At 47.1% G+C, this 25,356-nt stretch overlaps 2 protein-coding genes and 1 long non-coding RNA gene across 4 annotated transcripts in view; 1 reads left to right on the top strand and 2 right to left on the bottom strand.

Moving 5' to 3' along the window:
* Nucleotides 1-4,557: 4,557 nt before the first annotated feature.
* On the bottom strand, nucleotides 4,558-13,779 carry LOC128339287 (uncharacterized). The gene is made up of 2 exons (XR_008312946.1): nucleotides 11,988-13,779; nucleotides 4,558-10,029 (listed from the first exon to the last, which is right to left on the bottom strand). It is a non-coding gene; the product is annotated as an uncharacterized LOC128339287 (long non-coding RNA).
* A 726-nt stretch (nucleotides 13,780-14,505) lies between these two features.
* On the bottom strand, nucleotides 14,506-24,021 carry LOC128339286 (uncharacterized). The gene is made up of 2 exons (XM_053282913.1): nucleotides 23,014-24,021; nucleotides 14,506-15,042 (listed from the first exon to the last, which is right to left on the bottom strand). The coding sequence occupies exons 1-2, from the start codon at nucleotides 24,019-24,021 to the stop codon at nucleotides 14,953-14,955; spliced, it is 1,098 nt and encodes a 365-aa protein (XP_053138888.1). The 3' UTR covers nucleotides 14,506-14,952.
* The window catches only part of HHIPL1 (HHIP like 1), a 58,083-nt gene continuing 56,298 nt past the window's right edge, over nucleotides 23,572-25,356 (top strand). For both annotated transcript variants that reach the window (XM_053282911.1, XM_053282912.1), the window contains exon 1: nucleotides 23,572-23,862. In XM_053282911.1, the coding sequence (XP_053138886.1) occupies nucleotides 23,572-23,862 (291 nt within the window). The remainder of the gene's footprint in view (nucleotides 23,863-25,356) is intronic.

Below are 25,356 nucleotides of genomic sequence, written 5' to 3'. Positions count from 1 at the left end.
GTGCGGTTTGGTTCGGATCCGAACCGGTTCGTATCTGAACCGGTTTTGGTACGGCAGTTCGGATCCGAACCGAACCACCCCCGGTTCGGTCTGGATTCGAACCGAACCGGGGGTGGTTCATTCAAACCGGTTAGGACCAGTTTGGACACATGAAAATTGGTAGGATGGTAGCTGGCACCCAGGGGTACCTGTCACCCAAACCCCAAAGCAATCGGACACTCGTATGATTTTTTATGAATTTTTGAAAATTATTTTTTTTCTCATAGGATATAATGGGACTAGAACCAGGCCATTATTCCTTATTGTGGAGCACCCAAGGGTGCCAACAACCATGCAAACCCTGAAGCAATCAGACACCCCTATGATTTTTTATGAATATTTGAAATATTTTTAATTATTTTTCTCATAGACTATAATGGGACCCGAACCAGTCCATATCCCCTATTGTGGAGCACCTAGGGGTACAAAAGTGGGGTGGGTGTCAGACAGACAGGGGTGCCTACCACCCCAAAAATCCCAAGGCAATTGGACAGTCCTCTGATTATTGGTGAATTGTTAAAGTATTTTTGAATTCCTCATAGAGAATAATGAGGATTGCAGCAAATGTATAGCTTCACGTCGGGGGGAAAGGGGTGTCATAGAGTGGAGTGTGGTGGGTGGTAGTTCCTAGGGTGGGCAAGGAAGCTATCAGAATTATTTGAAAGGAATTGGGCAAAGGGGTGATTTTTAAGTGATTTTTAAAGTTTACTCATCTTTTTCTCCATAAAGAAGCATGGAGGTGTCAGCAAATGTATAGCTTCACGTCGGGGGGAAAGGGGTGGCCTAGAGAGGTGTGGGGTTGGTGGCAGTGCCGGGTAGGGGCAGGGAAGCTACCTGAATTTTTTCAAAGAATTTGGGCAGAGGGCTGATTTTTGGTTAATTGTTGAAGTTTATGGGTCTTTAAGGTTTCTCCTCATAATAAGTTATAATTGAGCTTTCAGCAGCCCCATAAGTGCACTTGGGGGGTGCTGGGATGGCCCAGAGCAAGTGGTGGTGTAGTGCACATAGGGTGCCAACCACCCCCATGGGTTTCTAACCCATGGGGGTACGGGGTTCTCTTGTTTCTGAGGTATTGAGTGTGGATTCTATGATAGCAAATGAGATTTTCAATGAGACACCATGAATCCACTCTAATATGCTATCATAGAATCCACACTCAATACCTCAGAAACAAGAGAACCATGTACCCCATGGGTTAGAAACCCATGGGGGTGGTTGGCACCCTATGTGCACTACACCACCACTTGCTCTGGACCACCCCAGCACCCCCCAAGTGCACTTATGGGGCTGCTGAAAGCTCCATTATAACTTATTATGAGGAAAAACCTTAAAGACGCGTAAACTTCACAATTAACCAAAAATCACCCTTTTCCCCAATTCCTTTCAAATAATTCAGGTAGCTTCCTTGCCCACCCTAGGAACTACCACCCACCACACTCCACTCTACGACACCCCTTTCCCCCCAACGTGAAGCTATACATTTGCTGCAATCCTCATTATTCTCTATGAGGAATTCAAAAATACTTTAACAATTCACCAATAATCAGAGGACTGTCCAATTGCCTTGGGATTTTTTGGGTGGTAGGCATCCCTGCCTGTCTACCACCCACCCCACTTTTGTGCCCCTAGGTGCTCCACAATAGGGGATATGGACTGGTTCGGGTCCCATTATACTCTATGAGAAAAATAATTAAAAATATTTCAAATATTCATAAAAAATCATAGGGGTGTCTGATTGCTTCAGGGTTTGCATGGTTGTTGGCACCCATGGGTGCTCCACAATAAGGAATAATGGCCTGGTTCTAGTCCCATTATATCCTATGAGAAAAAAATAAAAATATTTTTCAAAAATTCATAAAAAATCGTACGAGTGTCCGATTGCTTTGGGGTTTGGGTGACAGGTACCCCTGGGTGCCAGCTGCCATCCTAGCTACTTTTTGAGATCTGAACCAGTTCAGTTCAGATCCGAACCGAACCAGGGGGTGGTTCGGACAAAACCAAAACCGAACCACCCCCTCCTGGTTCGGACCCAGTTCGGATCTGAACTGAACTGGATGAACCAGTTTTGTGCACATCTCTAGCACTGCACTAATAGCAGCTCCTGGATTGGGGGGGAATAGATCTAGGAAATGAAGAAGGCATAAACACTCCATCTCCTAATACAGCTGCTCCAGGCAAATTTGGAGCTCCCTTGCACCTGTTTTAAAGTTTGTTTTTTTAAAAAAAGGAAATCAAAGGTTAAGAGATGCAATCACAGATGCCCTGCATTGCATGTGATCTAGCCTTAATTATCAACTGCCAAGAGACAGGTAAAGACCCCATCACAGAGTGGTCTTTTGTTTTTCTGGTTTTCATTTTTAATTTGTAGAGGTTGAAGTGCAATTGTATTTTATTAATATTGTGGGCCACTTTGGGGACTCTGAGGCGGGGAGTAGTTTCCCCCCATCCTTTAGTATTTTTAAATGGTTCAAATACAATGGCTGACAGCCAGACTAACGCTGCATGTAGTTGAGTGGATGTGCAAAGTTGCACAATCTCCAGTGGTCTTATTGCGCATGCTCAATGAGGATAGCAGGTAGCTTTGCATGATTCCCTGCAAAGTATATGGACTGAGGAAGAGGTCTCACAGCAGGAGGTATGCCACAGGTTGCGCAAGTACATCCTGTTGCATCTGTGCAACACTAGTCTGAAATTCAAGCTCAGAACTTAGTGGAACTAGGTTGCACAATATCCTTGCACAGGTGCGATATGTTTGCACGAATGCAGAATTAGCTTCTCGACACCAGCCACTATTTTCTTATAGTCAGGCCCTTTTGTTATTTAAATGTGAATGCAATATTTATTTTAGGAATAAGGACAATTCTGGGTTTACGAGTTGTAGTTGGTTTTACAGGATGTAGTCTTCACAAAACCAACATATTTTTTCAATTGCTACATTTGCTGAACTGCTAGCAGCAATGATGCTATTACTGCATTATTATAATTGCCTTTCTGTATCTTTGAAATCTGATGGTTCGCTCAACTTTGATACACACACTCACCCAGTCTACAAATCTAGTTATCATAAATTTCCCCTCCAACCACTTTCTCAGTGATCTAACTCATATAACATTCATTCTGGCAAACCATAAACACTAGGTTTCTTGAAAAAGAACAAGTCCTATGTCATGCTAAAGATTAACAATGTTATTGTGACATAAGCTTTTATGGACTTGAGCCCATTTTAGCTGTGGACTCTAGTCTATTAAAACTTAGGCTGCAATAAATTGTTTAGCCTTTAAGGGGACACAGATACTTTTCATTACAGTAGACTAACAATGCTTCCCTCTGAGATTGTTTTCTTGAGCTTTCTATGCTCCTCTAGTCTAGGGGTTCTCTACCTTGAGTCCCCAGATGTTGTTGGACTACAAGTCCCATCACACCCAGCCAGAATGGCTGGGAATGATAGGAGTTGTAGGCCAACAACAGTTGGAAACCCACAGCTGGAAACCTCTGTTCTAGCCACAGAGAATCTGTCAGCACACTCTCTGTTGGATTGTGTTCTACAGACAGTAGTACAGAACCAGATGAAAAGCAGCTGAAGAAAAGAACCTTCATCGCTTTTATTATTATTATTTCTGTTTTAACAGTCAGACAGGTGTTATTGACTGGTTTGTTTTACCCAGAAATCGAGTCCTTCCCAAGGACCTGGGATGGATGAATTTTATTGTCAGTGTTGTTGCTGTTGTTATAGATATTGTCGCAGAATATAGGCTGTTCCCAGTAAAGTTGCTTTTTGCAATTGGCTGATTGTGATTTCTGTGGCCCCTGTGGTGTTGAGGTGCTCTTCAAGTTGTTTTGGAATTGCACCTTTATTATTATTATTATTATTATTATTATTATTATTATTATTATTAGGTGGGAACAAACATAGGAACATAGGAAACTGCCATATACTGAGTCAGACCATTGGTCTATCTAGCTCAGTTTTGTCTTCACAGACTGGCAGCGGCTTCTCCAAGGTTGCAGGCAGGAATCTCTCTCAGCCTTATCTTGGAGAAGCCAGGGAAGGAACTTGAAACCTTCTGCTCTTCCCAGAGCAGCTTCATCCCCTGAGGGGCATATCTTGCAGTGGTTACACATCAAGTCTCCTATTCAGATGCAACCAGGACAGAGCCTGCTTAGCTATGGGGAAAAGTCATGCTTGCTACCACAAGACCAGCTCTCCTCTCCTCTCAAAGCTGAGGAATACACAAAAGGAGAATACTGTAGATCCCTAAGAGCCAGCTCACTGTGGCCAATGCCTCCCAAGGAGATACCTTGGAACTTGGAAGCATTCCGGGCCACTGGGCTCACAGCAAGGGCTTGCTCACATGGAGTTGCCATTTGTATACACTGGTGCCATATGGTGTTAAAAGTATCAGGCTGCCAAGTTCTCTTCCAGGCATATGTATACAGAGGAAACAATAGACGTCTTTGCCTGTCCATGCTTGGGTCCTCATGACCTATATGCTTTGATGAAGAAAAAGAGAGATGGCCTTGACATTTTATTTATTTATTTATTTGATTTCTATACCATCCTTCCAAAAATGGCTCAGGGAGGTTTACATTAAAACAACACTAAAATCAATTAACTGTTAAAATCGAAAAATGTAAAAATAACATAAAACCACAATTAAAACAGTTTTTAAAACCCTGGAAAACCAGGCCCAACTTTTACAGTTTAAAAACAGTTTAAAAACCCTGGAAGGCCAGGCCAAATAGGTAGGTCTTAAGGGCTCTCCTGAAGGCCAGTAATGAACTCAGATTACAGATTTCTGCCAGGAGTGCATTCCATAGCTCAGGAGCAGAGACAGAGAAGGCCCGCCTCTGAGTTGCCACCAGACGTATAGATTCAAAACCTTCTTCTGCAGCAGGAGAGAATACCAATATGTGTTGCAGAAGAATAACAAATGGCCCCTGTGATTGGCAGGTAGTAAGAAGCTTTGCTCCCTGGGTTGAGCCAATATCACCATGCTACATATATACTCACAACAGGTTATATCCAATATTAATCCAATAACTGTGTTGAATTAACATCAGATATGACCTGTTGTGCATATATCCCCCCACCCCACCGCCTCTGGAAAAAGTCCTGTGGATGTTCACGCTTTTGCATTTTAAGTTATGCCTTCTAGCTTAGGAAAGCTAGAACACAGAACATTAGAACATAGGAACATAAGAAACATAGGAAGCTACCATATACTAAGACATATAGTGCCATATAGTGAGCCAGCCCAATCTTGGAGAAGCCAGAGAGGGAACTTGAAACCTTCCCAGAGCAGCTCCATCCCCTAAGGAGAATATCTTACAGTGCTCCCATTCATGTGCAACAAGGGTGGACCCTGCTTAGCTAAGGGGACAAGTCATGCTTGCTACCACAAGACCAGATCTCCTCTCCCTGGCAGGGTTAAGGAAGGTAGCTTCCTCAACCCTGCCAGCTTCCAGTCCCAACTGACCTCAGGATTCTTGTAGAATGTATCCTGTTAAGCCTGAATTTGGGTCTGGCTGCCCACAATTCTAGCCTGATCCCAGGCCACAATGGCCTTTGTGACAAAGATAGGATTCAGCTCCAGTTCTCCAGTCTCTATCCACAGCATGACACTCAGGGGCGGATTAAGCTTTTTGCTGCCCATAAGCAAAAAGGCTTTTGCCACCCTTTTACCTTAAACAAAAAAGGTTTGCCTTTTTTTAATAAGGAAAAGGAGGGACTTTCTCCTCACCCACTCCACCCTTGCTGCAGTCACCGCTGCCCACAGAGAGGGGAGGCAAAATTTGCTGCTCCTCAAATTTTGCCGCCAAAGGCAAATGCCTACTCTGCCTCTCCGTTAACCCACCACCGATGACACTAGATTTACTCGCAAATCCATCTTGATTTAAATGAAACTCCTTTCCAGGTGAACCAAAACGCATTACTGTAAGCAAATTCCATTTAAACGTGTGCAAGATATTCAGGGCTAAATTTGTTTAAACACCATAAATCTGGCTAATGTATTTTTAGACATTTGCTTACATCTTTTGAAATTAACACACCAGACATCTGCTGCCAGAGGGGGAACTGCGTATCTCGGAGGACCAGTGTAATGATGACACATGAGTCTTTCATTCTGAAGCTGCTGGTTCAAATCCAGGCTAACCTGGCAGTGATTGAATGCTGTGACCATCTGACAGCTGTTAACTAGCCAATGTGAAATGAGTTAGTGCTTTCAGTCCATGGGGACAGATGTCAGCAGCACTAGAATAACCTCAGCCAACACCGTGGGAAATTCAATTAGCAGGCTTATCCAGAAAGCCAGAGATGTGCAGACTTGGCAGTGAGGGCATGTTGTATTGTATTCTATCTAGTAATCTTTTATGTTTTGTTGTTTAGAAGTTTGTCCCAGTGGGGATCCTGTAGAGACTGGGGCGGGGAGGGGGGGTAGTCAGAAAGGAAAAGGGAAGGGAAGGAGAAGGAGAAAATATAGTTGTTTCTGAATAAACTTTTAGTTAAATCTATATAAGATTACTTTGTGAGGGAAGCAGCAATAAAACAGGGCATGCCTTCTTTCTGACCCCTCTGTTGGAGGGTGCTTCTTCAGTGGGGTTAACACTCACTTATAATGTGTATGAATTATGCATATTTTCAGGAGATCTGTCCAGAATACATTTTAAAATATATTATGGAGGGAGTGGTCTTTTTGGTATGTGAAGGCAAAATTATGCCTTGGAACAGATGTCTATCACTGTGCATTCAGTTTCAAAATTATGTGGATACAAGTATGGACCTGCAACAAAGCCTTGCAGTTGGGCGTAGTTATAATTGAGTGGATAGGTTCAAAGAACCTTGGCACCCAAGCTCCTGAGGGTCCCCCAGCTCCATCCTTCCCTATTTTCTTCATTGTCTTCCTCATTCCGAGGGGCTGCTGGGGAGAAGAGTGAACATGGGCCCCCTCTCCCCTAGCAACGTCCTTGCTTGCAGTATATCTCTAACGTGAAAAGGCCCTAAGGGTAAGGTGCTAAATGCCATCTCACCATGGGGGCAGGGGTAGCTCAAGGTGCCTGAGAGGCTGCCTTGCACCACAACCCTGATGGGAGCCAGTACCCTTCCAACAGCAATTTCTCAAGCTTTGAAAATGGTGGGGGTGGGGGGCGGAGATGAGGAAGGTAACCAGCTGCCTCCTTTTCTCCCCTCATGCCTCTTGCAAGAGGAGAGATGATCCTTACAAAGCTTGCAAGAATCCGTTCAGTCCCAAAGAGCTGTTTTGATGGTTGCGGTGGTGGGCATCTTGCTGCCCTGCTGGCACCCCAATAATCTGCTGCTTAAGGCAACCGCCTCCTCCTGCCTCATGAAAGGACCGCCCCTGCCTGGCCAGCAGGGAGGGAAGGCTGATGGGAGCCCTGTCTTCTCACCCCCTGCCACTTTCAAAGCCGGAAGGTGTCAGATAAACTCCGGAAGATGTTAAAGGGCAGGTTGGGTGGCACCTGCAGGGGTGGGGCAGCAGTGCCTCCCCCCAAAACCAGCCGACCTGGGGCAAATACCTCACTGTGCTTCATAAGAGGCCCGTCCTTATGTAGAAAGTACCACATTATGAAGGCAATGAAGAAGAAAAAGCCAGCCACCCTGAATAGACACCAGGCCAAGACAATCCTGAAGCTTCTTACGCCCTGTCAATTTCAAGGGAAGAGATTTTACACATCTTGTGCTCAAGAGGCCTCTGAGGCCTGCAAACCCTCAGTGTGGGTAAGTCCCCAGACATAGAGTTCAGGTTCCCACTTCAAGCACCGGGGTCCCTGACTGAGGGCTGAAATAGGCAATATGTCTATTGCATGTTCGGGGCCTATGACTGGGCGAGGACTCGCCGAGCAGATTATATATTCTTTCTTACTTTCCCTAAACATAGATGGGCTTTTTCAAGGGCTCAGATGAATGTCCGCACTCCTGAATTATTAGCTGGGAGAGGGGTGGGGGAATGAAGTGCCGCTGCTGTTGCCACCGCGGGGAGGTGGCAGGGAAGTGGGGTGTGGTCCAGAGGGAGCTGCTTGCTGGAGGGAAAGTCTCGGAGGCAGCGAAGGGGCTTCGCCCTGCATGGCTTTTCCCACCCCCGGCTGGGAAAGGGTGCTTGATGCACACACACGCCTTTCAAGCCCCGACCGTGGATCTCAAGCCACATCTTTTCAAATGTTCAGCCTCCGCCGGCAGCGGCAGGATCTGCTCCCCTCCGCCTGGCTTGATGTCAGCGGGATCCTGCTGCTGCCCCGACAGCAGCACCCAGATAGCCGCCTTGTATTGTGAGGTGGTCTCCATCTGCAAGCCGCCCTCCTCCACCGCCCCTGCCGGCAGCAACGCCGTTTATCTGGTGCTGGTGGAAGACATGTAACTCCAAAGGAAAACCTGGTGCAGGAGCTGCGAGGATGGTGCCGGCAGCAAAGGCAGGCTCCAGCTTTTGCAAAAGAGCCCCACTCACTGCAATGGCGGCAAGGCCTTGCCAGGGGAAGCTGAATCGGTTAACAGCCAACCAAGACACCTGTTAGATTCCTTGGTGCTGAAGTGGCCAGAGGAAAAGGCAGCTTGCTTTATTTATTTATTTATTTATTCAGTTTCTATACTGCCCTTCCAAAAATGGCTTAGGACGCTTAACACAGAGAAATAACAAATAAATAAAATGGATCCCTGTCCCCAAAGGGCTCACAATCTGAAAAGAAACATAAGACAGACACCAGCAACAGTCACTGGAGGTCCTGTGCTGGGGGTGGATAGGGCCAGTTACTCTCCCCCTGCTAAATAAAGAGAATTGCCACATTAAAAGGTGCCTCTTTGCCAAGTTAGCAGAGGTAGCATTGAAACTCCTGGACCAGACCGCCTTGCACCATTTGAGTTACATCCCAGTGCACAGACAAAGAACCTCAAGATGTACCTGTTCTCCCAGGCTTTTAATTGACATTGAAATTTCAATATGTTTTTTCCTACTGAGACTGTTTTTATCTGTATTACAAAGTTTTTAACTGTTTTATATTATATTATGTTTTGACTTGTACACCACCTGGAGGTTTTTATATCAGGCAGTATAGAAATACAATTGATCGAGATACTGCCTCTGTAACTCAATGAGATCGAGTTGGCTGCACATGTGCTCTTGTGGTGTGCCTTTTACTCAGACATTAGGCGAAGGTTAATGGATCCCGTTCTAAAAAATTCCTGGGACGACTGGATGGATTTTTATGTCAAATATTTGTTAACAGACATTAATTCATCAATTACATATTCTGTTCAGAAATTCTGTTGTTCTGCAATACGAGTGCAACATACTCTGCTTGCTAATGGGGAACATAGGAAGCTGCCATATACTGAGTCAGACCATTGGTCTTTCTAGCTCAGTATTGTCTTCACAAACTGGCACTGGCTTCTCCAAGGTTGCAGGCAGGAATCTCTCTCAGCCCTATCTTGGAGAAGCCAGGGAGGGAACTTGAGACCTTCTGCTCTTCCCAGAGTGGCGGCTCCATCCCCTAAGGGGAATATCTTACAGTGCTCACACATCAAGTCTCCCATTCAAATGTAACCAGGGTGGACCCTGCTTAGCTAATGGGACAAATCATGCTTGCTACCATAAGACCAGCTCTCCTCACTCAATGTAGAATCAATGGTAGAATTAATGTATTGGTATGTAATCAGCATGCTGTGCTGTGTATCAATGTGCATATATTGCTTTAGGTGTACTGGTCAGAGACCGTAATAAAGACTGACTGTCTGATTGACATTTCTGATGTAAAACAGCAATGTGCGTGTGAGATCTGGAGTACGTCCCTGCAGTCTTCAGTGGCGTGGGGAGGCTTCATCCCTTCATTCCCCATGGCCCCAATCTGGATCAGGTCTATCCCGCTCAGCTAATATTCATCCCAGAAGAAAAGCTCATTGGCACTCATGCGAGTTTGCGTTTTCTCTTGTCAAATTGATTGAGTTTGAAGAACTGCAGTCTCTCTCACTCCTTTCCCAGCCTAGATACAAGACAGAAAGAACCACAATGGAAACAAAATCCACTAGGTGGAGCTAAAGCAAACTCTCTTGAAATATAAATTCTTCCTTTCCCCCAGATTAAGACATCCCTTCATATGGTGAAATGTAGGTCAAGAGTATTATTTTTCAGGGCAGAGCATATCGCAGACAATAAATACATAAAATATTTGGACAGCTAATGAACACGTTAATTTCCCTCAGCCTTTAGTTGTCTGCTTGTTAATTTATTGGCATGGCTGTTTTATAAATCTGTCTCCTTCTTTCACCAGGAGATAACAGTGGTTTCTCCTCCCTTGCCCTCTCCCCCATCACATACCTCCTAAATAATTGCTGCAAACAATGTCTCTGAGGGAAAATACTAGGTTTGATGGATGGTATTTAAGAGCCGGTGCTGGATGAAAGCATTTCAAGATATGAGGGTTGACATCCAATCTCTCTCTCTCTCTCTCTCTCTCTCTCCCTCTCTCTCTCTCTCTCTCTCTCACACACACACACAGAGCTGTGGAAGGGATATCTTCTGTTTGTCACAAGAATAATGTCAGAGAGCTCAAAGGCAACTCTTAAATCACCTAGCACTAGAAAATAAGGGGAGACAGCTAGGCCTCTCCATAGAAAGATCAAAGAGCAACAGAAACACAGTGGCCATTTATAGAGAGTCTCCCTTTCATCCGCTTGGTGTGTGACTAACATTAATGATCTTTGTCCCTGAGGAGGATGGTTAAATGTAAACTATCATAAACCAGGAATAATGGATTAAGGCAACAGGTTAGCCAAAGGAAAACAGAGGAGATGGAATATGGGCCGAAATGTCTGCATCACACACAAAAGTGAAAGAGGACTCAGGCTAAAGCGCTGAGATAACAGATGGTTGTGAAGGGTTGCTACTTCATAAGACACTTGTCTGAGGGCCTTGGGGACAACCCGCCATGACATTTGTTCCCCTGCAATGGGGGACGGGGCTGTCGTTCAGTGGCAGAACATCTGTTTTGCATGCATAAGGATTCAGGTTCAATCAATGGCTACTCCGGGTAGGGTAAGGAAAGACTCCTATCTGAAACCCTGGTGAGCCACTGCCAGTCAGAGTAAACAATACTACTACTAGTATTATTATTATTTATATACTTTATATTGTGATAGTAGACAATACTGAGCTAGATAGCCTAATGATTCGATGCAATATAAGGCAGCTTCCTATGTACCTATACGCTCCAGTCCACCACCACCACCACCACCACCACCACCATCATCATCATCAACAACAACAGAAATAGTTTGTTGCTTCGTAGGATGCTAATTAAAGGCCTTTTAGCTGGGAACAATCCATGGGCCCATGGAAGGGTCTAAACAAAATTCAGAAGAAAAGATGTGAGTATAGCAGAGGGGTTATCAGCCTCAGATCATCAGATGTTAGGGGGATCCCATCAACTCCCATCATCCCCACATGAAGGCCAGTGTGGCTGAGGGTGATGGGTGTTGCAGTCTGACGACATCTGGGGACCTAAGTTTGAGAATCCCGGGTATAGTACATGAAGACAGTCTAAGATTAGGTCGATTAGAGAGTCAGGGGGAAGCTGGGGTAGGGATGAAGGGAAATTACAGACTGAAAGTTAGGCATGTAGGTGGATAGGAAGGCCCAGAGGTGCACCTAGGTAATTTTGGAGCCCCCCCCCCAAATTAAGCATCATCATGCTCCTCTGGGCGACTACCCCATTTGGGACAGACTAAAGAGGATTGGGGGGCCCCCAGGGGCTGTGGAGGCCCTGGACTTCGGCCCCAAAGCCCAGGGGTAAGAGCACCTCTGGGAAGGTCTAGATACTGGAGGGCAAAGAAGCACTTACAAAGGCAAGGCCAGAGCCTGGTTGTAGCCAATGCAAAGAACCGTAGATGTCTTGGTAGGTATTGATATCTAGGGGGGAAAGGAACGGTATAATGGTTCTACCTCACTGGGCGATTCCAGTTGGTGTCGATTGGGGGTGATTGTTCTGTGCCCTGGCCCCTTTCTTGTGGGGTTCCACAGGGCTCGGTCCTTGCTCCCATTCTCTTTAACATCGATATGAAGCTGCTGGGTTTGGTCATCTGTCAGTTTGGGGTAAATTTTCATAAATATGCTGATGATACTCAGCTTTATATCTCTACCCTTGGCCCAACAGGTGATGCTGTTCATGTGCTGGCTCAGTGCCTAGAGGCTGTCAGGACCTGGATGGGCCTGGTCCCAAGCTCAGGCTCAATCCCTCCAAGACTGAGTAGCTCTTGTTCAGTTTGCGATCTGGCCAGTTGCCGCGTGTGTGAGTTTATCTCTTGACAGGGCTGCGCTTCCCTTGAGAGAGACGGTTCGTGATCTGGGGGTCCTCCTGGACTCACGGCTCCCGCTTGAACAGCAAGTGGAGGCCGTGGCCAGGGGTGCCTTTCCCAGTCTTCAGCTGGTTCGCCAATTATGGCCTTTCCTTGACTGGTAGGCTCTGGCAACAGTAACTCTGTTACCTCTTGTTTGGATTACTGTAATGCGCTCTACCTAGAGTTGCCTTTGAAAATGAGTCGGAAGCTTCAACTAGTCCAGAATGCAGCAGCCCACCTCCTCATGGTGGCTGTATTTTTGATAGTCTCACACCTCTTTTAGGTCACTGCACTGGTTGCCTGTTCGCTTCCAGGTCCAATTCAAGGTGCTGGTTCTCACCTACAAAACCCTTATGGGCTTAGCACCTGTATATCTCTGGGATCGCCTATCTCGGCCAGCTCTATCCTGGCCTGTGAGGTCTTCTCAGCTGGCCCTCCTTAGTGTCCCGGGTCCAGGTGTAGTGCGTGGTGCCTGGGCCCATAGGAGGGCCTTCTCTGTGGCTGCCCCTCTTCTTTGGAACACTCTTCACACACACCCATTCATTCAGCCCCCTCCCTGACTGCTTTTAAGGCCTTTCTTAAGATCCACCTGTTTCACCAGCTGTTTGCCCTTTAATCATTTTTTAAAAATTGGTTATTGTTGGTATTTCTGTTGTTCACCACCTAGAGTCTTTGGTGGAGGTGGTATATAAGAAGTTTCAATAAATAAATAATGGTTTATTTCTAAAAAGTCCCAAAATGGAATTCTTGCTGGACTGTGAGCCTTATTATTTTTATTGCTTTAAACTGTTGTTTGTATATTGTGTTTAATGCTAAACACAGCCTTGTGTTCAGCTGACAAAAAGCAGTTTTAAAAATATTCAGATAAATAAAATTATTAATTTCCAATGCATTAATCATAAGGACCACGCTCATGCTCTAAAGCTCCTCTCTCCACACATACACATCGCTTTCAAGAAACCCTTTTTGTTTTAATCTTCACTATTTTTCAAGCAGGGTCCACTGGGGCAAAAAACCTTCTATGTGAGAGCCATTTCCCACTGTGCTGACCCAGTGCTGTGCTTCTCTTAATGCTGGGAGGGCCTTTGAGAGAGACAGCTCCCTCTCTAAAGCACTATAGGAGGAAAGAATGGAGGTTACACTTTCCAGCATCCTGTGCACACCTTCGAAGATAGTGCAGGGGCTCAAGAGGGTTCCATTTCCCTTAAAGGAGCCTCACCAGCTCTGGGCAAAGTGCAGCACTGTATGGTGAGAATGGTCACCTCCACATGGTGTAAGGGGCACCATGCAGTAGGGATGTGCACGGAACCAGTTCAGAGACCCTTTATGGGCCTCGGAACCGGCAGTGTCTAACTTTAAGAGCCGGGGAGGGTGCACTTACCCCTCCTGCCACTTTCCTCTCCACTGGCGTCTGTTTACTTCCAAGCCCATCAGGGTGGCAGCGTACCTTCCTGCCGCAGTGCCGCCCCATTGTCCGAATATGACTGAAAGTCTCCGATGCACCTGTGCGTGCCGGCACATCGGAGACTTCCGGTCATATCTAGACAACTGGGGAGTGGGACGACATAGAGGTATACTGCCGCCCTGATGGGCTTGGATGTAAACAGACGCCGGTGGGGGGAAAGTGACGGGAGGGGTAAGTGAACCTTCCTCCGCTCTTAAAGCGGCACCCCCTCTGCCTTCGAAGCCCCCACACACACCGCGGATCCATGCACATCCCTACCGTGCAGAGCGTTCAATTTTGGCTAAAGGCAAATTGCACAGGCCCAATAAGCAATTAGGCAGCTACACTTAGGGTTGATGGGAGACGCCATTGGCTCCTGGGGCCCAACCATGAAGAAAATTGCCTTATTGAATTAAGTCGGGCTTCACAGTAAAATTGGTTGAAAGGCCTTCTTGCTTATATAATGGTTCAGTTAATACATATGACATGCCCTCATGACCCACTCGATCCAATACTGTGCCAGAGAGAAGGGAGCCTCCTCCTTCCTGCTACACATAAAAGAAGTTTGTTCATTATACTAAAGTTTTCATATAATTCCTATTGAAAAATGCAGCTCTAGGGCAGTGGTAAAAATTATCAAGGGAGAAACTTTTAAATAAATCCAAAACCAACAGTGAGATTCCTAGCTGTGTGTGGTAGGTGGGTGTGTTTACTGCCAGGAGATAATTACTAATGAAAAAACAGATTCACGATGCTTAGGCAACATCTTCATGAACAGATTTGCCAAAAATTGAAAACTTGATTCCATACTGAGTTGTGATGACATCCATCTCTGTCAACCATTGGTTGCTTATTTTAGCTGTCATTGTATCTGAAACTTTAATCCTGTTTCAAGAAGCTCCAGGAAAACAAAGTTCTTGGCAGTATATCTGCACATTGCACACTACTTTGAAAACAGTTCTGAATGTCCAATAAGGCATCTAAAAAAAACCCCAAAAAACCTTTTCCCAATCCACTCTAATGAATGATTCATAGTAGGATTCTTTGTAGCTGCTCAGAACAGCTAAGCTACAAGAAAGCATTCCAAAAACTGTGAAGGACTCCATTTGGCTTTGCTTCAGTGTATTCACAGATGCTTTGACAAAGAAGCAATCTGTTTAATGTCAGGGTGCTTCAGATGGTACTTCTCTTGTAGATGCTGGCATGATTCCCATGTCTGTATGCAGAGGAGAAAAAGATCCGTATTGGTAACAGGAAGATTTGGTGGATGAGTTTTGCTCTCCCTCATCATGTGACTGATTGCCATAATTTGAGAGCAGAAAGGAATTTTTTCACCATTCAGATTGGCTATGTCAGTCTAGAACAAGTTGTTCTGGTAAGAACTAATTTGCCTACTTTCCTTTCACTATAATCCTAATTGATAATTACCATCCTCACAAGTTAGCCCACTACAGCCTTAAATGTTCACACGTCCGCCATCTTGATTTGGGGTAGATGCTCCAGATGTTCACACATCTGCCAGCTTGAACTGGGATGGGTGACATCATTACAAACTACACCATTGAGGTGTCCCTATGTGTCCATAAAACTGTACCAAATTTGGTTAATATTGGTCCAGGCATTGCAAAGTTGGTGGGAGAGGGCATGCACATGGACACACAGAGTGGCAGGTGATCTCATAAGCTTACTTTCCTTAACGAAAGTAGGCTAAAAACTGTGAGGTCACACAACAGGACGGGGGGCTGCGGTGGCAGGGGAGGCTTTCTTTCACTCACCTTCTCCCCCGCCTAATGATTGCCAAAATGTTGGTGGGAGCACCATCCACACTCCAACACGATCTCTGTTTGGAGAGCTGGGACAACGCATCCCGGCCTCCGGGAATTCTACAATGTACTGTGTGCCAAGCACAGTCCATTGGGGGATTCTCCCAGGAGATGGGTGCTCTAAGTGCCTGTTTCTGTATGTGGCCGGGCTGGAAGCAGCCTGAGCTTGCACACGAGCAGCAAGCCTGGGTTAAGGGAGTGCTTTCTCCCTTAAGCTCAGCTAATGGCCAGGCCAGGTGGAGCTGCCCCACTGGAATCGGGCCCGATGCCGGAGGTTCTCATGCGTAGACTAACCCAAGCTGGGCTTCCCTAGCCTGGGTTTGGCTGCATGTGAAAACAGCCGCTGTGTTTTCTTATGGTTTTGTTTTTCCCTACAGCAGTGGTTTCCAAACGCTGTGCTTCCAAAGAACCTTACATTGACTTGTCTGCTGAGAAACTCTGAGCATCTACCCTGGATCCCTGCATGCTGCCTACGATTCTGAATCATGATCTAGAGTTCATGCTCAGCAAAAGCAGGGCACTGGCCAGAACTACTGGGACTGGAGTGTTTGCTCCAACACACCCAACACTTGCTTGCAGTTCCAGGTGACTACAGAAGTCTGCTAGTAATTGGGAAGCAGCCTTTCAGAGAGGTTTGCTCACCATTTCTGATCTTCTTATTAAGGATCCCTGATACATTTCTGTAGAGGTCCTGTTCCTCATAACACAGTTCAGAACTCACTATTTCCCCACACTTAGCATGGCTGACTTGCTTGAACCATCTAGTGCCGTTTTTCCAGGCCCAATCCAAGCTCCCAGATATCTGAGGCAGTATAGTGAACTGCTGCGTCCCAAAGAGCACACCACACATCAGTGCCCCCTCCCAATTTCCCCAACCCCGGACATGAACCCCGTTCCCCTTTCCAAATGGTGTCAGTAGCCGCAGCTGCTGCCTTTTCTCCACACCAGAGGCGGAGCCACCATTGAGCGAATGGGTTCAAAGAACCCGGGCCGCCAATGAAAAGAGCCGCTGGAGTCTCCATTGCGCATGACATCACGTGCAAAGGGGGCATGGCCTGATTGCCAGAAGGCCCACCTCAGCCCTCCCAATCTCATTTCCAGGCAGTGCTTGCTGCTGGATCATGTTCATTCCCTTCCTCTCGCTCACTGGGAAAAACTCACCCAGCAGCAAGCGCTGCCTGGAAATGAGCTCCAGAGAGCTCATACAGGCCTTCTCCTTTGCATGTGACATCAAAGGGGAAGGGCCCCTGCACATGACATCATGTGCAAAGGGGGGGCGCCAGCTGGGCGGAACATAGGCCGCCACTCCGCTGGCTATTATTTATTTATTTATTTATCATATTTTTATACTGCATGATATGCATATCTCTAGGTGATGTACAAAATTTAAAATATTTAAAAGTCACAAAATAAAATACATGACAATAAAAGCAATATAATAAAATTATTAAAACAAGTTTTTTAAATTATTAAAATTAATTCTAATTAAAAGCCTGAGAGAACAGGAAGGTCTTGAGGTTCTTCCTGAAAACAAACAGAGAAGGAGATGCTCTTATTTCAGCAGGAAGCTTATTCCAAAGCCCTGGGGCAGCCACAGAGAAAGCCCGGTCCTGGGTTGCCACCAAACGAGCTGGTGGCAACCGTAACCGGACCTCTCCAGAAGACTGTAACAGGCGGCAGGGATTATGACAAAGGAGGCTCTCTCCCAAATAGCCTGGACCCAAGCCGTTAAGGGCTTTATAGGTAATAACCAGAACTCTGTATTTCACCCGGAAACATATCGGCAGCCAATGCAGTTCTTTTAGAACCAGTGTTATATGATTCCTTCGTGTTGTCCCAGAGATCAATCTGGCTGCCGCATTCTGTATCAGTTGTAGTTTCTGGACTACATACAAAGGCAGCCCCACGTAGAGCGCATTACAGAAGTAAAGCCTGGAGGTTACCAGCACATGTACCACTGTTTTTAAGGTCATTCACCTCTAGAAATGGGCGTAGATGATGTATCAGCCGAAGCTGATAAAAAGCGCTCCTGGCCACCACCTCAACCTGAGAAACCAGAAAGAGCTTTGGGTCCAGGAGCACTCCCAAGCTACGTGCCTGATCTTTCATGGGGAGTGTAACCCCATCCAGAACAGGCAGATCTAAACCATCTCTTGGGTCCTGCCCCCCCCGCCCCCAATCAGTACCTCCGTCTTATTTGCATTCAACTTCAGTTTGTTATCCCTCATCCAGCCCATTCCTGCCTCCAGGCAGGCATTTAGGGAAGATATCCTGATGAGGTCAGCATGGAGAAGTACATCTGGGTTACATCAGCATATTGATAACACCCAGCACCAAAGCTTCTGATGATCTCTCCCAGGGGTTATGCCACTGCTTCTCGCACACCCTGCCTTTCCAAAAAGCAGGGGGCGGAGAACAGAGCAGAAAGAGTGTGAAGGACTCCACATTTCCACTCCATTCTTCACCCTCTGCCTTGCAGAGTGTGGACAAGTGGATGGAAGAAGATCAATGTGGCGGCAGCAGCAGAGGTACTGCCTCAGCTGCCATCACCAGGGGGGGTAGAGGGTGCCACGTGCCCACTAGTGGGGCAATTGGTGAAGCAGACAGCCAGAGCCAAAAAGCCAGCAGAAGTGGCTAATCAACCACCTCCACTAATCCGACATCTGAAGTGTCTATCTCATTGCATCTTCTTAGCGGATCTGGTGTTTTCTGCATTGAGTCTGCTTTCTGTTTGTGGCAAGCACCCAGGGTTGGTGTCAGCACAACACCTGTTGGCAGCTGCCAACAGGCCAATGCCCCAAGGGAACCCACTGCTTTTTACATCTGCCCTGGCCACCTGGAGAGGACTGGGCCAACCAGCAACCAATTTGGCCCCAGGTTGGGTGGGCCGCATCCCTTTACTGTAGTGGTGGACCTGGGTTTCTTTGATTCTTACCAGGATAGCATCAGCATTCTAGCCAGTGGCTACTCCCCACCATGTTTTTCTTTCATCAGTGGCCCATGTAGTGTTGTAATGCAAAAGAAGCAGCTCTTACTCCAATTTATTCTCTGGGAACACAGGACAAGGAATCAGAAAGCCACCTATCCTAGTCTCCTCTCTTCAGAATCCCAAACAGCTGGAGATAGATTCCAATCCCTGTAGTCCAAACTACAGCTCCTTAAGAGGGACAAATTGTTTGCTTCTCTCCTATGTCTCCACCCCATGCCACAGGAATGCAGAAAACACAGGAAGGATAATATCATGTGGGAAGTACCACACCAATGCATCCAATATTGTTGTGGTTCTTTCCATGTGATCTCATTGCATGTGGTTTCTCCATTCTTGCATCTTTGGAATGGTGTAGGATAGAGCCAATGGTTGGAGGGGGGGAGGGGCGGGGGAAGCAACCAAGCTGGTCCTCTGTGTGATAGTTTGTTTACACACCAGTGGAGTATGTGGATGGAAGCCCTCCTCCAGCAGTTCCGAATTCTTAAGGAGAGAATGGACTCCTTTCCAACAGTGTTTAGGGCAGTAGTACAAAATGGCTTAAAGCCCTAGGTAGATCAAACTAAATATTCTGGCATTAGAACTCAGACTCCCTGCACCACTTGGACAGCTCTCATGTAGAAGGGATTATTGGCTTGATGTTTGCCGCACAGCAGTGCCACCCAGATAATGGACAGAGAGGGTACTGCAGCTCATCAGCTGAAATAATCTGGGGAGACAATAGGGTTCTGTCTAGCTCCAAGTTGCTGGTGCTTCACATTTAACAACAACAACATTTATATACCACTTTTCAACAAAAGTTTCCAAAGCGGTTTACATACAGAAATTATAAATAAATACATACATACGTAAGATGGAACCCTGTCCCCAAAGGGCTCACAGTCTAAAAAGAAACATAAGATAGACATCAGCAACAGTCACTGGAGGTACTATGGATAAGGCCAGTTATTTGGCTCCAGGGTTTGAACTACAGGGTTTGAACTTAACAGGGTGGCCAGAGGGGGCCAGATCCCATGGGTTTTGTGCGGCCCCCTTAGCTACTGTTTTTAATATTTTAGATTGTGATCTAATTTAGATTAGATTGTTTTAGATTGTGAGCCCTTTGGGGACAGAGATCCATCTTATTTATTTGTTATTTCTCTATGTAAACCACCCTGAGCCATTTTTGGAAGGGTGGTATAGAAATCAAATCAAAATCAATCAATCAATCAATCAATGGCTTCAGGGGACATTATTTTGATAAACTTGGGGGACATCAGGGGGTGGGTCTTGTGGATTTCATTAACGGCCCGTTCCCTGCCCTTCCATAATTAGAGCTCTGCTGGCTCCTCAATCTAAGCAATGTGTCTTGATGAGTAGCCACACAGACAACTGGAAACTGCCTCTTGGTAGCCTGACACGGCTACTTACCTACATCTCGCCCCTCTGACTTTTGTTTACTGCTCTAGACCTTGACTTCTGCCTTTCCCTCCATGCACCTCTTGATTCTGGCCTTTCTGTCTGTCCACCTGAAGGCCCAACCTTGCAAACAGAGCCACAGAGGATATATCCATGCTCTCAAAATAAGATGCCACAGAGGATATATCCAATGCTATCACAATAAGAACTGGCCTTCATCCGAGGCTCATTCTTAGTACCCCACTTTGAACATTTGGCTCCAGGGATTGAACTACAGGGTGGCCAGAGGGGGCCAGATCCACTGCCATGCCGAGTCAGACCATTGGTCCTTCTAGCTCGATATTTTCTACACAGACTGACAGCGGCTTCTCCAAGGTTGCAGGCAGGAGCCCTGTCTTGGAGATGCCAGGGTGGGAACCTGGAGCCTTCTGCATGCAATTAAACTGTGATTAAACTTAACTGCATGCAGAATTAAACTGCAAAAGCTGACTCACTGATGTTTCTGCATTCATGTGCAGCCTTCCCACGTATGAAACAAATTTTATAATTACACAAATGGGTTAAATCACCTTAAGGCAATATAGCAGAGGTGGCCAACCTGTAGCTTGCTGGATGTTGTTGGACAACTCCCATCTCATGGGGAAATAAGGCTATAACTCAGTGGTAGAGCATCTGTTTTGCACACGGTGGGTCCCAGGTTCAATCCCTGGCATCTCCAGATAAGGCTAGGAGAGATTTCTGCCTGAAATCTTGAAGAGCTGCTGAAAGTTAATGTAAACCATCCTCAGCTAGATGGACCAATGATCTGACTTGGTATAAGGCAGCTTCCCATGTTCCTAATCTTATTTATTGAGCTTCGGGATGATGGGAATTCTCAGTGTGGCCACTTTTGTCTCACCTTCTTCCAACGGGACTAAATCAACTTAATTCCAAGTACTCTGTCTTAACTGGTTTGTCGGTTTGGATATATGTTGACTGTGAAGTCTTTTTTCACAGTGCAAAACCTTGCAAAGCCACAAAATGCACAGGAAATCCAAGTTTTGCAAAGGGCCTCTCTTTGTTTTAATTTGGCCACATGTGCAACTGCAGCAAGGCTCCCCATCTGTCATTAAATACTTTAGGGAAGCTTTTCTGCAGGTTTTGGCTTGCTTTTTATTAGCCAACTTTTCTATTGGTTAGCTAATGAGAAATAGCTATGAATGCTACGTTTATGGGCTCTTTGTCCATTATTGGGCGGTTATGGAAGCATCTGTTGCCACCTGCCTTATTCCACATGGCCATAGTTTTAAATTTCAAGACTTTCCTGAATCTCATATAGGATCAGCAAAGGGGCAAAGAGTTAGACTGCCCCTCCACATGTGCAGCTGCCCTGATCCAAATTGTTCCCCTGTGGCTGATTTTTGAGAAAGGTGGCAGCAGTTCAAATCATGGAACTCCTGCCTTGAACAGAGGAGCAGGGCCAGCGTTAGCGGTGTGCAGCACCACTTTGGATGCTTCATGTTTTGGTCTAGGATGTGCAGCACTCTTGTGTGGCACCTCCTGAAGGACTGCACCCTGTTCAGCTGCACACCCCTAAAGCCAGCCCTGGGGAAGAGACTGCTGCCCACCTCTCAAAGCTTCCACAGATGATGCCTTGACTCTCTGGAGTCCCATTCCTTATCACTCTGCAGAACATCCATCTTTTTAACCAACAGGCAACTTTTTTCACAGCGGCTTCAGGAGCAAACAAAACCGAAACATTAAGAGGATACAGACAGACTTTTAGAACATTTGTTTGCAGCAGGAAAGCAATACAGGGCATGGTAGCTATAATTGACTTGGGTGGGGGCAATGTCAGAAATGTCTCTGGACCCATGAAGGACAGCCCCCCTGTTGGCTGGGTGAAGACAGCCTGCTTTTCATTCTTCACTGCTGATGTATGAATATATGGGGTGATTGTAATAGATATATTGGTTAAAGAAATTAGGCATGTGCTGAAATATGATTTGGCCCGTGGGGCTCCAGCAAACGCATTACCAGACACCATGCTGACCATGCAAATGGCTGATGCACATGCACAGAGGCTATGTGCATGCCGGCATTATGCGCAGGGGCAGCTGGGAGATGCCCTGCCGGTGCGCGGGTATAGCGGGGGGAGCGCCATGGTGATGGCAAGTGGAGGAGCAGGTACACACCTGCTCTCCTCTGCTTTAAAGGATCTGTGTAAGCCTTCGGTTTTAAAGGGATGTGCCCAGGGATGCACCTATGATTCAGCCAACCAAATCACATTTCAGCACATCCCTAAAAGAAATGTTTCTTAGCCAGGGGAAAACACATGTGCTGTGTGTGTGTGTGTGTGTGTGTGTGTGAGAGAGAGAAAGTGTCTGTATTTCTATTATTATTATGTATGCATGGGAAGTGTGTGATATTATTTGAATAGGAGCAAGAAAAGTCATGCCAAAAATATTTTGTTTTTCACCATGCCATTACAGTTCTTCGGCAGCAAAGACATGGCAGTGAGGGAGGGGGAGAAGGCAAAGGGCCCAGGGCCCTTCACTTCTTGTTCCAAGATCCACTCCAATCTTGCTATGTGCCTGAAGCAAGGGCTGTTCCAGAAGGATGGGCAAAAGTCTTTTCAGACAAGTAGTTTGCCTCCCCCCGACCCCCCCTTTCTGTTTCAGCAATCTAATACGTGGGACGCAGCTTGCCCAGCCATAAATGCACTTTTGCCCCTTCTGTGCGCCCCCTCCCCCCAGCAGGAATATTTCTATGGTTTACCAGCAGCAGTTTTGAGTGTCTGTGAGAAAAGCAACGTAAATACTATATGTCACTATATACGCATGTGCTTTGGGCTGCCCAGCCCTGAGTACAGGAATGGCAGCCTGCGCGTCGTCAGAGGCACTCTTTCCCACGTCCCTGGGACTGAGCCCAGCTGAGACGCTCGGGTCTTTCCCCCCCCTTTTTTTTTAAAAAAATTAACATATTTGTATACGGTTAATACCGTCTTAGCGCCGCTTGTCCCTTCAGGAGAGCCGGCTGCTGCCTCAGCCCCTGGCAATCCGCTGCCTCGGCGGGCGCCGCTCCAGCGTCTGTTTACACGCCCCGAGCGAGGGGAGGGCGGTGCCTTCGCTCCTTTTGGGTCTGTCTGAGGCGCTTCTGCTAGCAAAGGGGGGCGGCCGAGGTGGCAGCATGACGAGAAGGTCGCTTGACCGCCCCCGCGGGCGGGTAAGAGCTGTCCCCCCACTGCGCGCCGACGTTGCTTAAGTCTGTGAAGGGAAACGCGCTGCGCCGAGAGTGGCGGAGCATCCCCGCTCCCAACAAGAGAGCCGTTTCCCGCACGCCTTACCCGAGGGGCACCTCGGAGCAGCGCGCCGGGAGTTTCCGAGGCGCAAAAGCGCAGCGTGAAGAAGGGCCGGCAGAAGCGCACTGCGCGGGTTAAAGGGAGCGGGGGGGGGGGCGTCATGCCCGAAAGGGTGCCCCGGGACCGCAGCTTCTCCGCGCCCCTGCCGCGTCTGCCCTGAGCGCAGCAGCAGCGCAAAGCGAGGAGGAGGAGGAGAGTATGACGCGGGCGCGGGATCCTGCCTGCCGCCGCCGGGCCTGGCTCGTCTTCGCCCTGCTCGAGGCGGCGCTGCTGCTGGGATTGACGTCGGGCCACCCGCAGTGCCTGGACTTCAAGCCGCCTTTCAAGCCGCCGCGGCCGCTCGCCTTCTGCGTGCAGTACTCGGACTTCGGCTGCTGCGACGCGGAGCGCGACTCCGCCCTGCTGGAGCGCTACTACAGCGTCAGCGGGCACCTCGACCAGGCCGCCTACGCCGCCTGCGCCAGCCACCTGCAGGACCTCTTGTGCCAGGTGAGCTGAGGCTGGAGGGGTGGCGTGGCGTGGCGGTGCTGCTTCCCGCCCGTCCACAAGCGTAGGCACCACCTCCAGTTCTCCTGGGGTAAATGGAGGGCGCTGCCCCTTCTTGTTTGCAGCCCTGTCTGTCTCATCTTCACCCTGCGCGAAAGGCATGATACCTGCTCACGTGCAGCTAGGCATATTTTGTGCAGTGTCAAAAAGCAATGTGCAGTGTGAAATGAGTTTTTGTGAAGTTGGGCATATGGGGTGGAACAGCATCTGTTTCTTAAATAAAATAGATGGGGAAAATGAACACTGTTTCCTTTCAGTCTACAAAGCCTTATACTAAGAATATAATATGGTACTAATCCAGCCCTGCAAAACATAGGCCTTGATCTGTAAAGTAAAGTTGTGCCATCAAGTCGATTTCAACTGCTGGCACCCACAGAACCCTGTGGTTTTCTTTGTTAGTATACAGGAGGGGTTTACCATTGCCTCCTCCTGCACAATGTGAGATGATGCCTTTCAGCATCTCACTATATCGCTGCTGCCTAATAATACCAGTGGGGATTTGAACCAGCAACTTTCTGCTTGTTAGTCAAGCATTTCTCTGCTGTGCCACTTGTGATCTGGACTGAACTCTATTTAAACGGCATATGCAGGTATACAACTGTTTCATGCAGTAAAAGCAAACACAGAAAAAAAGAATTTCTTATTTTCCCTTCCCTCCTTCCTGTTTTCTTTCTTTCAGTTCCAAAACAAGCAGGAAGTCCAGTGGTGAAAAAAGCTTAGGATAATCTCTGGTGGAAGTGCTGTGGGTGTCTGTGCAACACATAAGGCATTCTCTTATTAGTTCCTTTACTAGTAAGAGAATGCCATTGCTGTCCTAGATATTTCTGTATCGATTCTCTCTTTTCCTGTGTGTACATCCTTCATGCAAATAAGTGAAGGTCAGAGAAAGGGTATAGTTTTTTGAAGTAAATAACTGAAAGTTGAAGGCACTGTCCCATACCTCTGCTGCTAATTGAGCAAAGAGGCACCTTTCAAAGTAGAAAAGTCTTGGAAACCTATCTTAGAAACATAGGAAGCTGCCTTATACGGAGTCAGACCATTGATCCATCTAGCTTAGTATTGTCTACACAGACTGGCAGAGGCTTTTCCAAAGCTGCAGGCAGAAGTCTCTTGGAGATGCCAGGGAGGGAACTTGGAATCTTCTGCATGCAAGCATGCAGACACTCTTCCCTGACCAGCCACAGACTACCTTACCTATTTATTTTAGCTTAGCCCGCTCTCCCCGCAGACGATCAAGGTGGCAGCCCTGAGCGTCTGGATTGGCTGCCCACACGACTGACGACTCCATCATGGACCTGGCAGGGGCTGTGGGAATCAGGGGCCACGTGGCCCCCGAAAGTTCCAGGATGCCGAGTGCGAGCGTGTGGGGCATCCTGGAGAGACCCCCAGGGCCGGGAGGCTTGTGTCAGCCTCCCGGCAGGGGTCTCCTCATCTTAC

Source organism: Hemicordylus capensis, chromosome 1 (assembly GCF_027244095.1).
Source record: "Hemicordylus capensis ecotype Gifberg chromosome 1, rHemCap1.1.pri, whole genome shotgun sequence".
NCBI lineage: Eukaryota > Metazoa > Chordata > Lepidosauria > Squamata > Cordylidae > Hemicordylus > Hemicordylus capensis.
This window is presented reverse-complemented; position numbering and strand designations above follow the sequence as displayed.

Coding starts and splice junctions, on each gene's coding strand:
- LOC128339286 (XM_053282913.1), bottom strand. CDS start 24,021: ATGCCTTTCGCGCAGGGTGAAGATGAGACAGACAGGGCTGCAAACAAG. Junction 15,043..23,013: donor GGACAAGCGGCGCTAAGACG/GTATTAACCGTA, acceptor CTCTGCATACAG/ACATGGGAATCATGCCAGCA.